Here is a 13499-nt window from a genome sequence, read left to right as displayed (position 1 = left end):
CCAGAGAAATGTAGTCATGCATATGCTCTCTCTCTCTCTCTCTCTCTCTCTCTCTCTCTCTCTCTCTCATCCCCCCCCCCCCCTTCCCCCTTTCAGCTTGAAAGGAGGACATTGTCCAAATTCTTAGCAATAATTTCAATTCTGTTTATGTACCTGTCAACAACTCAACTCCTGAACTATACAGTGAATGGTTATTTTTAATTCTTCCATTATCTACATTCCATCCAGAACTTTCCATTATCATATTACAGATACACTTTTGTGATTAATTTATAATGATTTAATTTCACTGTTTTCTTTATGAACAGATGTTGTGACCGGTAAACTCATGGGCATGGCAAGTATGATGTAAATATGAGAATTAATTACAGATGCATATAATGTGAACCAACAATACATACAATACATAATGAAGAAAGTCACTAAAGTAACACTATTAGTAACGGATGGTTTCAGAAAATTTATGGACTTCGGAACAAGGTACCTTTATCAGAAATTGGAGGGAAGAAATATGGCAGAGATATGAGAATATAAGGCAAAGAAATTTATTTCTGCGGAATCTGGGGAAGAAGAAAGAAGGGGGGGGGGGGGGGGGGCTGCAAATTTTCTGTCACCCTTTCATATTTCTTGTTATCCCATTCCAAATATCAGAATTTCAACAACTATATGTCAATTAGTTTTCTTACTTTGTATCTATCAGTAGAAAATAGAAAACTGGCCAGTAACAAAGAGGCAACAAACGAAGTTAAAATATGCAATCATATACCAAGAGACAATAGTAGAGTATCATATTGAAGAGTGGGTGATCCAGTGTTCTAGCTGCAAAGCTCAGAAGATTGGAACAATCTAGGAAAATCAATTATAAATGGGGTACCATGCATGAAAAAGAATTAGAAAACTTAGTACAGTGAGATAACAACCTTACTTCACACAAAAACATTCATTTCAACTTACAAAATTTAGTTTATTCATTTCAGAACTGCATTTTCGGAGTTTTATAACTCAACAGGAATCTTCTAGGGAACAGTCTTCCTGAACTAACAGCCTAGCTAATGAAGTAACTAGTGCTGTCGAATGTTGACAGCACCTATTACAATACAAAACACCACTTACAACATACAATTTTTTCTATTGATTTCACTGCCACTTGTACCTCCGTTTAGAGTTATGCAAGAATTATTGTTAATTTAGGATCAGCACCACCTCGTAAGCATTGACTGTTGTATTACTGATCCACATTCACTGTGTTATCGAAGAGTAAAACAATAATGTTAATGGCATAGAGGCAAGGGTGTATAATACCTCTACGAAAAAAAGTCCCTAGTTGCATACCCTACTCTATTAACAATAGATAAGGCAGGCAGTTCAATGACATACCACACTTAAGCAGGAGTATGCAGTAGTAAGATATCACACAGTGCGTGATGTGATTTATGGCACAAAATATGAGAATGAATGAATATGATTGCAACTATTATAACCTGACAGACAAACACACACATTTGAGATTAAAATAGCAGTTTCCTGAGTCTTGCTTACTTGGTATCAGTGAAATGAAATACACCATCAACTGCTTCAGCAACATTACCAACATTCATTTTCATGTTTTGTGTGTGTGTGTGTGTGTGTGTGTGTGTGTGTGTGTGTGTGTGTGTGTGTGTGTACAGCACAACTTTAAAGATGAGTCACAGAACACACCCACAAAAAGAGAAGAAAGACATATTTTGTGATGGTTGATGGCAGTGTCCCACAACTGGTAAATACTTAAAAAAACATCACAGTTAAACCAACAAGGGCTGCTATGTATTTCTCCATTACAGTCAGATTCAGTCTTCAGATCATCATCCAGTATCTTAATGTAATTTAAAAGAGCTTGCATGGCAACATTAAATCTGTGGTGTCAATTAATACTGCCATGTAAGCTGTTGTAAAGTACTAAGTTATCTGATGTTCTGAAGTCTGAAATTGGTTGTAAGGAAGAAATATTTATTAGCAGCTCCTGGTGGATGAACCATGACATTTTTAATACAAAAATGGCGGTAAAAGTGAAGTAATTAACCACTTGAACATCAGCCAAGTTCATCTCTCAAAACTACTCAGTCACTGTCTGTTACATTCCTTTCCCTTGTTTCAGTCTATAGTTTCCTGACACTCCCTCCTTTTGAACATTCTCTGGTTATTTCAACGTATTCAGACTGAATTGCCTTAATTTCCTATCTTTCCATAATTTCTTCAGGTTTAATCTGTAGATCATAGTCAATACATTATGGTCAGACTCCACATCTGCCCCTGGAATGTTTTACAGTTTAAAATCAGGTTTTGGAATCTCTGTCTTACCACTACATAACCTATCTGAATCCCTCTGTCTCCAGGTCTCTTCCATCTACGCAACCTTCAGTCATGATTCTCAAACCACAAATACTAAATTGTGATGTGCGCAAAATTCTACGGGCAGCTGCTCCATACATTCCTTTCCCCCAGTCCAAGTTGTTCTATTATTTTTCTTCTCTTCCTTTTCCTACTATTGAATTCCAGCCACCTGTAACAGTTAATTGAATAATTTATTTTATCTAATTATGTATTTTGTCAATCTCTTTAATAGAGTCACACTGTTGGCTGGAAAACCACCAATGGATTTACACCTACCTGATTGGTAAGCCTTTCACTCCCGGTGCACAGTGGCACCTCGTTTCAGGAAGTGAGAGTGCTGTGTCTAAGAAAATCTGTCCTTTGTAGGTTAAAGTTGTACTGTTTGTGATTTTTATATATATATGGTTATAATAGAGGGAAACATTCCACGTAGGAAAAATATATCTAAAAACAAAGATGATGTGACTTACCAAATGAAAGTGCTGGCAGGTCGACAGACACACAAACGAACACAAACATACACACAAAATTCAAGCTTTCGCAACAAACTGTTGCCTCATCAGGAAAGAGGGAAGGAGGGGAAAGACGAAAGGATGTGGGTTTTAAGGGAGAGGGTAAGGAGTCATTCCAATCCCGGGAGCGGAAAGACTTACCTTGGGGGAAAAAAGGACGGGTATACACTCGCACACACACACATATCCATCCACACATATACAGACACAAGCAGACATATTTAAAGACCTTTTTTCCGGAGGTGGGAAACCAGGAGATTGGATAGTTTTTTGAGGTGAAGGGTGGCATGCTGTTCTAATTTGTGGTTGGCCTGTAGGAGGATGCTCTGAATAGCTGGTGTGGATGTGGGAGAGGAAAGATTGAGGACTTTTATTAAGGATAGGAGTTGACGGGTGTGTTCATTGGCTGAGTTGATGTGTAGATGAAGGATTAGGTGGGTGAGGGCAATGGATTGTTCAGTTTGGAACTGGTATAGGGACTGATGGAAAGAAGGGTTGCAGCCAGAGATGGGAACTTTAAGTGTGAGGCCTTTGGGGTTTATGCCAAATGTCAGACAAGCCTGAGAAAATAAAATATGCGAGCGTAATCTGGCTAGGGTGAAGGCATGTTTGCGGAGGGAATGTAAATAAAACTTAATGGGGTCGTTGTGGGGGTGTTGTGAGGGTGACATGGTATTAGAAGGTGGAAAGTTTAACATGAGGTTGAAATGAAAATGAAAGATAAAAATATATGGGGAGAGATAAAGGTGAACTAGAAAGCAACTGGAGATCTGGTATGAAAAAAGGCGAAAAAGTGTTGGTTAAGTTGATCCTGTGGTGAACTTGGGTTGGTAGACAGCGATGTGCATAAAGGTTAGGTGGTTGTGTTGCCGCTAAAACACCTTACAGGACGGAGAAATTCGGGAAAATTTCGAAAAAACGTATTAAAAGGAGTGGTGTTGTGGTGAAAGATTACGAAAATGGGGCTAACAATTGTCTGACGAAGAAATAATGACGTTAAAACCTGTGGGGAGCGGCTAAAATGATCAGTGATGTGCGAAAAACGGAAGTGGAAATAAAGTGAAAGTTATTAGAAGTAGCCGAAATGGTTGTTTAATACGTGAAAGCAGCTGTTATTGAACTAGAAACGGTGAATTTTATAGCAGCGGTAGTGTTGAAAGCGGAAAATAAATTTTTTTTTTTTTGTTTTTGGTTATGGTTTGGAAGTGGGTTACGCATTATTCAGTATATATAGGCGAGATAAAATTGTACAGTAGATTACGGTTAAAAGGGGAAGGTGAATACAAAGTGAGACTACTGGTAAAAACAGAAAGAGAAAATAAAGAGAAAAAGACGACAGGAAATATGTCTGCTTGTGTCTGTATATGTGTGGATGGATATGTGTGTGTGTGTGCGCGCGAGTGTATACCCGTAGTTGCGGGATGGGAAACCTGTTTTCAGGTTGTTGGTGTAATGGTTCAGGGATTCCGGATTGGAGCAGATTCGTTTGCCACGAAGACCTAGGCTGTAGGGAAGGGACCGTTTGATGTGGAATGGGTGGCAGCTGTCATAATGGAGGTACTGTTGGTGGGTTTGATGTGGACGGACGTGTGAAGCTGGCCATTGGCCAGATGGAGGTCAACGTCAAGGAAAGTGGCATGGGATTTGGAGTAGGACCAAGTGAATCTGATGGAACCAAAGGAGTTGAGGTTGGAGAGGAAATTCTGGAGTTCTTCTTCACTGTGAGTCCAGATCATGAAGATGTCATCAATAAATCTGTACCAAACTTTGGGTTTGCAGGCCTGGGTAACCAAGAAGGCTTCCTCTAAGCGACCCATGAATAGGTTGGCGTACGAGGGGGCCATCCTGGTACCCATGGCTGTTCCCTTTAATTGTTGGTATGTCTGGCCTTCAAAAGCGAAGAAGTTGTGGGTCAGGATGAAGCTGGCTAAGGTAATGAGGAAAGAGGTTTTAGGTAGGGTGGCAGGTGATCGGCGTGAAAGGAAGTGCTCCATCGCAGCGAGGCCCTGGACGTGCGGAATATTTGTGTATAAGGAAGTGGCATAAATGGTTACAAGGATGGTTTCCGGGGGTAACAGATTGAGTAAGGATTCCAGGTGTTTGAGAAAGTGGTTGGTGTCTTTGATGAAGGATGGGAGACTACATGTAATGGGTTGAAGGTGTTGATCTACGTAGGCAGAGATACGCTCTGTGGGGGCTTGGTAACCAGCTACAATGGGGCGGCCGGGATGATTGGGTTTATGAATTTTGGGAAGAAGGTAGAAGGTAGGGGTGTGGGGTGTCGGTGGGGTCAGGAGGTTGATGGAGTCAGGTGAAAGGTTTTGTAGGGAGCCTAAGGTTCTGAGAATTCCTTGAAGCTCCGCCTGGACATCAGGAATGGGATTACCTAGGTAAACTTTGTATGTGGTGTTGTCTGAAAGCTGACGCAGTCCCTCAGCCACATGCTCCCGGCGATCAAGTACCACGGTCGTGGAACCCTTGTCCGCCGGAAGAATGACGATGGATCGGTCAGCCTTCAGATCACAGATAGCTTGGGCTTCAGCAGTGGTAATGTTTGGATTAGGATTAAGGTTTTTTAAGAAGGATTGAGAGGCAAGGTTGGAATTCAGAAATTCCTGGAAGGTTTGGAGAGGGTGATTTTGAGGAAGAGGAGGTGGGTCCCGCTGTGACGGAGGACGGAACTGTTCCAGGCAGGGTTCAATTTGGATAGTGTCTTGGGGAGTTGGATCATTAGGAGTAGGATTAGGATCATTTTACTTCGTGGCAAAGAACCACAAAAGTGCCCCACTTGTGACAGAATACTTTCCGGGACTGGATCAGACTCTGAATGTGGCTCTCCAGCAGGGATATGACTTCCTCAAATCCTGCCCTGAAATGAGATCCATCCTTCATGAAATCCTCCCCACTCCACCAAGAGTGTCTTTCCGCCGTCCACCTAACCTTCGTAACCTCTTAGTTCATCCCTATGAAATCCCCAAACAACCTTCCCCACCCTCTGGCTCCTACCCTTGCAACCGCCCCCGCTGTAAAACCTGTCCCATGCACCCTCCCACCACCACCTACTCCAGTCCTGTAACCCGGAAGGTGTATACGATCAAAGGCAGAGCCACATGTGAAAGCACCCACGTGATTTACCAACTGACTTGCCTACACTGTGAAGCTTTCTATGTGGGAATGACCAGCAACAAACTGTCCATTCGCATGAATGGACACAGGCAGACAGTGTTTGTTTTGGTAATGAGGATCACCCTGTGGCTAAACATGCCTTGGTGCACGACCAGCACATCTTGGCACAGTGTTAACACTGTCCGGGTTATCTGGATACTTCCCACTAACACCAACCTGTCAGAACTCCGGAGATGGGAACTTGCCCTTCAGTATATCCTCTCCTCTCGTTATCCGCCAGGCATCAACCTCCGCTAATTTCAAGTTGCCGCCACTCATACCTCACCTGTCTTTCAACATCTTTGCCTCTCTACTTCCACCTCGACTGACATCTGACATCTCTGCCCGAACTCTTTGCCTTTACAAATGTCTGCTTTTGTCTGTGTATGTGCAGATGGATATGTGTGTGTGCGCGAGTGTATACCTGTCCTTACCCCCCCCCCCCCCCCCCCCCCCCCAAGGTAAGTCTTTCCGCTCCCGGGATTGGAAGACTCCTTACCCTTTCCCTAAAAACCCACATCCTTTCATCTTTCCTTCTCCTTCCCTCTTTCCTGATGAAGCAACCGTCGGTTGCGAAAGCTAGAATTTTGTGTGTATGTTTGTGTTTGTTTGTGTGTCTATCGACCTGCCAGCGTTTTTGTTCGGTAAGTCACCTCATCTTTGTTTATATATATATATATATATATATATATATATATATATGAGAGAGAGAGAGAGAGAGAGAGAGAGAGAGAGAGAGAGAGAGAGAGAGGGAGGCAGAGGGAGGAGGAGTGGGGAGGAGACAGGAGGGAGGGAGATATCCATAGCTAGCATATAGATGCTCCTATCAAACAGCAACAAGGTGAGTTCTAAACTTTACATCCCCATCCAATGGAAGGCTCACAATCAACAATGTCATATGCCTTCACCCAATGAGACACTGTCGAGAAATCTGGAACTGAGCACACTACACTGGCACAAAGTCTGGCGATCAGCAACTCCACACCATCACCTCTTCTACATCTACATCTACATCTACATTTATACTCCAAGCAACCCAACAGTGTGTGGCAGAGGGCACTTTAAGTGCCACTGTTATTACCTCCCTTTCCTGTTCCAGTCTCATATGGTTCGCGGGAAGAACAACTTCCAAAAAGCCTATATGCGCTCGAGTCTCTCTAATTTTACATTCGTGATCGCCTCGGGAGATATAAGTAGGGGGAACCAATGTATTCGATACCTCATCCAGAAACACACCCTCTCGAAACCTGGACAGCAAGCTACACCGCGATGCAGAGCGCCTCTCTTGCAGAGTCTGCCACTTGAGTTTGCTGAACATCTCCGTAACGCTATCACACTTACCAAATAACCCTGTGATGAAACGCACCACTCTTCTTTGGATCTTTTCTATCTCCTCTGTCAACCCGACCTAGTACAGATCCCACACTGATGAGCAATACTCAAGTATAGGTCGAACGAGTGTTTTGTAAGCCACCTCCTTTGTTGATGGACTACATTTTCTAAGGACTCTCCCAATGAATCTCAACCTGGCAACCGCCTTACCAACAATTAATTTTATATGATCATTCCACTTCAAATCATTCTGTAATCATACTCCCAGATATTTTACAGAAGTAACTGCTACCAGTGTTTGTTCCGCTATCATATAATCATACAATAAAGGATCCTTCTTTCTATGTATTCGCAATACATTACATTTGTCTACGTTAAGGGTCGGTTGCCACTCCCTGCACCAAGTGCCTATCCGCTGCAGATCTTCCTGCATTTCGCTACAATTTTCTAATGCTGCAACTTACCTGTATACTACACTATCATCCACGAAAAGCCGCATGGAACTTCCGACCCCATCTACTAGGTCATTTATATATATTGTTGAAAAGCAATGGTCCCATAACACTCCCCTGTGGCACACCAGAGGTTACTTTAATGTCTGTAGATGTCTCTCCATTAATAACAACATGCCGTTTGCGAAAAACTCTTCAATCCAGCCACATAGCTGGTCTGATATTCCGTAAGCTCTTACTTTGTTTATCAGGCGACAGAGCGGAACTGTATCAAACGCCTTCCAGAAGTCAAGGAAAATGTCATTTACCTGGGAGCCTGTATACAATATTTTCTGGGTCTTATGAACAAATAAAGCGAATTGGGTCTCACACGATCGCTGTTTCCAGAATCCATCTTGATTCCTACAGAGTAGATTCTGGGTTTCAGAAATGACATGATACACGAGCAAAAAACATGTTCTAAAATTCTACGACAGATCGATGTCAGAGATATAGACCTATAGCTTTGCGCATCTGCTCGGTGACCCTTCTTGAAATCTGGAACTACCTATGCTTTTTTCCAATCATTTGGAACCTTTCGTTCCTCTAGAGACTTGCGGTACACGGCTTTTAGAAGGGGAGGGGGGGAAGTTCTTTCGCATACTCTGTGTAGAATCGAATTGGTATCCCGTCAGGTCCAGTGGACTTTCCTCTGTTGAGTGATTTCAGTTGCTTTTCTACTCCTTGGACACTTATTTCGATGTCAGCCATTTTTTCGTTCATGTGAGAATTTAGAGAAGGAACTGCAATGCGATCTTCCTCTGTGAAACAGGTTTGGAAAAAGGTGTTTAGTATTTCAGGTTTACTCGTGTCATCTTCTGTTTCCATGACATTATCATCCCAGAGTGTCTGGATATGCTATTTCAATCCACTTACTGATTTAACGTAAGACCAGAACTTCCTAGGATTTTCTGTCAAGTCGGTACATAAAATTTTACTTTTGAATTCACTGAACTCTTCACGCATAGTCCTTCTTACGCTAACTTTGACATCGTTTAGTTTCTGTTTGCCTGAGAGGTTTTGGCTGCATTTAAACTTGCAGTGAAGCTCTCTTTGCTTTCGCAGTAGTTTCCTAACTTTGTTGTTGAACCTTGGTGGGTTTTTCCCATCCCTTACAGTTTTACTCGGCACGTATCTTCCGCCCTTGCCAGTCAAATACTGGCAATAGAATTTATTGGACCAGCAGGATTCCAACTGGCCACCTCTAAGTCATGTGCACAAAGAAAGTGGTAGTTAGCAACCTAAGCTACAGATGAACAATAACAGAAATTCCTGAATGGAGCAAGACGTAAAATAAAAGTAAGGCAACCACTCACCTGCTGAGGATTGATAACATGTAACAGAAAACAGCCCTTACTCTAACTTTCAAGCACTACCTCTTTTTCTAGCGAAAGTATACACATTCACACACGCAATCGTACTGACACTCAAATGTAGACTCCTTTGGCTACAACAAGTCTCGCAGACTCACAATACCTACTATTTTTAATACCACTTGGGTTGATTTGTATCAATATATTGTTTCCTCTATGGTAAAATTTGTTCACAATTAAGATCATGGTAATCACCTTCCTCACCAAATGCTAAACTTGTTTTATCAGTATTTTAAATGTTTCTTTACTATTTGTTTGGTCCCTAATATTAAATTGGACACCAAAATATTTAGTCATTTATTAAAAATTAAACTTCAAATCCTGTCTGTAATTTACCACCTACAAAGTTAGATTGTATTTACCAGATGATCCAGGTATCACAGCTTCTGCTCCCAGCATATGGAAAAGTGGAAAGTTTCACAGTTCTGTAGAGTTTAGTGTGAATGGACCCCGCTCTAATTTGTTACTAAAAAATTGGAAAGTGGGTACTATGCCAAAAAAATATAACACTCTAACAATAGAGCAGAAACAATTTTTATGGGAGTGAGAGGGGGGGAGGGGAGGGGGATGAACTTAATGAAACAGAGTATCTAAACAATATAGAAAGCACAAAATAATGAAACACTGAAATACCGGTTGTCAGTATCAATTATTACCCCTTCACTGTGGGGCAGAACACTACTGTTACAAAAAATAATCAAATACAGGCACAATTCCTTACGTCTCGCAAAATTATATTTATTTTATCACGAACTGGCTTTCAGCTTCTTAGGTCATTTTCAGGTAACAACTGAATGTCACAAACACAAATAAAAATGAGCTGCTCCACTTACACTGAGCCTGATCATTTAATACTAAGCTGGCATTCTGTGTCATATGTTTGTCGATTTCCTTTAACGGTTTTACTCTATCAGTAGCAGCAGCAAAAGCTAATGGCATCCCTCTTACAAGGAGGCGGTTTTAACTACAGAAAGCCTCTGCCAAATTCGTAAAATGCACAATGGAATAAAACTGCTAAACTCAGAATCAGTAAGAGGGGACTGATAATGGGAGTTGTGTTTATACGGTGAAACCTGACAGCTTGTTATTTTGTTCACAGTTTTTTGTGTATTCTATTCCATTCTTGCAACACATATGCTGCCCTAGCTTGTGGTTATGATATGGCACGAGAGCTCAGTTTAAACTGCTACAGCCAAAATTACTGTATTTTAAAATTTAAGCAGTTCTTCCTTCCTTTCTCCCAAATACTTTTCATTAACAAAGGCTGTGATTTTATTGGGATACAGGGACTTGGCTCCAACTGTCTCCACTACAATGACCTTGTTCTGTGGTTCTGCAGGGGTAGTGACATGCTCCCTTCAGAGCCTGTATTATGACTGGGACTTGACAGGTCAAATTCTTTTATTAACACAAGATCTTTTAATGTCACACTTCATGGCAAGCTAAGCAAAACACACAACTAGGAGCAAAAGCCACTAATCTGAGCTTATACTGACTCACACTGCACAATTTCAAACATGAAAAATGGTACAGACATAGACGAAACTGATATTATTGACCCACATGAAACACAACACAATGTGTAAATTTCCTTAGGCTCCATGCCACTGACACAATATTGCAAAAACGTAATCCCACTTCAGCACATTTTTAAATTTAAATTTAAATTTAAAAGTATCTTGAACTGAGGTGAAGGACAATAATCGTTTTGAATACTTTAACCCACATTGTAAAGGAGGTATTGAGTCCCAGACAGGTGCAATGAAAAGCACTGCTAAAATATTAAGCTTTTTGACAAAGTCCTTCTTCCGAAATAGAAAATAGAAACACACAAACATTGACACAAACACATCTCAAGCACACTTGGCCACTCCATTAGGTATCGCACACTGGGACAAATGCATGAGCAGTATAGGGCAAACAGCCAATCATGACAGTCGGGCTGTGATGCCAGTATTGGAAAGGTCTACATTAACTGAAGAAATATATGCATAATGAAGATTCTGACAAGTTCAGTGAATGGAGGGAGTACTTTTATAACTGTGGAAGAAGTTTTGTCAACTTAAGGAATCAGAAGTTATAAGTAGAAGTGGGAAGACTGGATATTACATGTATTGCCACCATTGACACCATATGGGTGTTTCAGTATTAATGAGGTGATCATTGATATTAACAGATATTGGAAGACATAATACTGTGTGCTAGTGAGTCAGTTTAACTCCTCAGAATGTAATTTTATAGTTAAAGTTTACCTTGTGGCTAGGCACAGGGAGTGCTGTGAATACGTGTACGAGTCAGATCAGGGGCCATTTACTTGTCTTAAGAATTAATAAATAATGGAGCGACTTCTATTGTTTCAAAAGCATTGTTAAACATAGATCCCTACGAACTTAAGAAGCAGTAAATAGGTACACGGCAGGAATCAATAATTGCCTATATATGTAGATGTAATCGGCAATCCTCTAATTTTGGCCGCTAGCCAAGAGAACTATTAAATAACAAAGGAATGGATGCATGGTGCCCATTTATGTGGAGAGAGATGGAGGGAGAGAGAGAGAGAGAGAGAGAGAGAGAGAGAGAGCTTGTCAGTGGTCATGTCCACACAGAAAGCCTCACAGAGGTTGCACGTTACTTTGTAGACCACATGGCTGCTTTCACAGCTAGCCCTGCCTCTGATGTGGTAGGAGATTCCGGTGACAATACTGGTGTACTTTGTAGCGGTAGGACGTATGAGACAGATTTCGCATCTAGGTCCATTGCAGGGTATGAGCCATGAGGCAAGGGGGTGGGAGTAGGGGTGGTGTTGGGATGGACAAGGATATCGCGCACGTTTCGTGGACAGCAGAAGCCACTGTGAGAGGGGTGGGAACGATAGTAGAGACGAAAATTCCTCATTTCAGGCCACGACGAGAAACAGTTGAAACCCTGGCAGAGAATGTGTGCATTCCTATCACCTACATGGTTCCTGAAGTCTTTAAATCCAACTACATGGGACACCCCATTGTCGCCTGTTACTGTGACCCCACAGAGACACTCTGCTCTCATGGACCAATACCTTCAGCGTATTACCCATAATAGTCTAAGATCCTCACAGTTTCTTAATAAAATGTATAGTTTATATAACTTATAAATAAACAAAAAGTGCTAGGATTGCCTCTCCACATCTATGCACAATTTCTTCATTAAAAACTGTTTAACTAAATTTTTCAGTAGTTATTGTTATGCAGTTTCTTAAAAAAAAAATTAGCATCAATCAAAAGTAAAAGAAATAAATAAAATGACAAAGTAAGGTTGCCTACCTTTTTCCAGGCAATAACGAAACACTGCCAGGTGCAAACTGGTGTATAGGAGTGGGTTACCTTCTTTAAGTTTCCTTGTACAATAATTTATAAAATGTAGATAATTTTACTGTGAACACAATGGTATAGGGCTGCCTTAGCAAAAGTGGACCTATCATAGTGTTTTTGCAATTTGTAGTTCCAATAACTGAGTATGAGAACATGGTGCAGCGGAGAAATGCTGAATGTACAAAGCTATGACATAGAGAAAGATGCGGAATAACAGCTGTATGTGAGACAGTCGCTGAGTAAAACAGAGCGAGCATGCTCACTTCTCCCTGAAATAGATGAAGACAAATTGACAGTTCCAAAACTGCAGCAGTCACTAACGCAGAACAAGCGAAATTAAATTGTTTGCGTGACTTCTGCACGATTTTAACAGATCATACTCGAATTCAAAAAGTTGACTACTTGCCCCCAATAAACTTTTCTTCAGCGTCTTGTGCTGCTGTAGCTAAAACAAATTTCCTGGCCCACAAAATAGCTTAAAAATGCAGAAAAGAAGCAATTATCATGACATACAATGCGGCCTTAGCCAATTAATGGCTACACAAATTCAAGAGAATGTAAAGCCTAAATTTAATGACATTTTTGTAAATTTGGGCACATTCCTCATGCAAATAGCATTTTTCTAAGCAATCGGTAAATTTATATATCTAAGTAGATTAGTGGAAGTATTGGTTCAGGCAGGAGGCTCAATGGACAGCTTTTTCTAGCACGCCCTTTAATCGATGTAAGTGACTACCTCAGTGACTGCCGCTGCGATGCACACATTGCACCTTAAAAAACATTTATCAGCAACTCAAGTTTCACTCGTGATGCTGGATGAACTCCTGAAAATAGTTTTTGATACTACATCCAATCACACTCATTCTGATGTCAACGAGAAGATTGAACTTCCTAATTTATTGAGACATG

General features: G+C 41.1%; 1 protein-coding gene across 5 annotated transcripts in view; it reads right to left on the bottom strand.

The window, feature by feature from the left end:
* LOC126481408 (mesoderm induction early response protein 1) overlaps nt 1–13499 on the bottom strand; it is a 205221-nt gene that overhangs the window by 162559 nt on the left and 29163 nt on the right. Inside the window, exon 2 of one of the 5 annotated variants that reach the window (XM_050105142.1) lies at nt 2338–2539. The exons of the other annotated variants lie outside the window; for them this stretch is intronic. Within the exon in view, the coding sequence (XP_049961099.1) occupies nt 2338–2383 (46 nt within the window). The 5' untranslated portion in view covers nt 2384–2539. The remainder of the gene's footprint in view (nt 1–2337; nt 2540–13499) is intronic. 5 annotated transcript variants of the gene reach the window in all.

This window comes from Schistocerca serialis, chromosome 5, assembly GCF_023864345.2.
Source record: "Schistocerca serialis cubense isolate TAMUIC-IGC-003099 chromosome 5, iqSchSeri2.2, whole genome shotgun sequence".
Classification (NCBI taxonomy): Eukaryota; Metazoa; Arthropoda; class Insecta; order Orthoptera; family Acrididae; genus Schistocerca; species Schistocerca serialis.
Note: the sequence above shows the minus strand (reverse complement) of the source record. Positions and strands in the feature narration are given on the sequence as shown.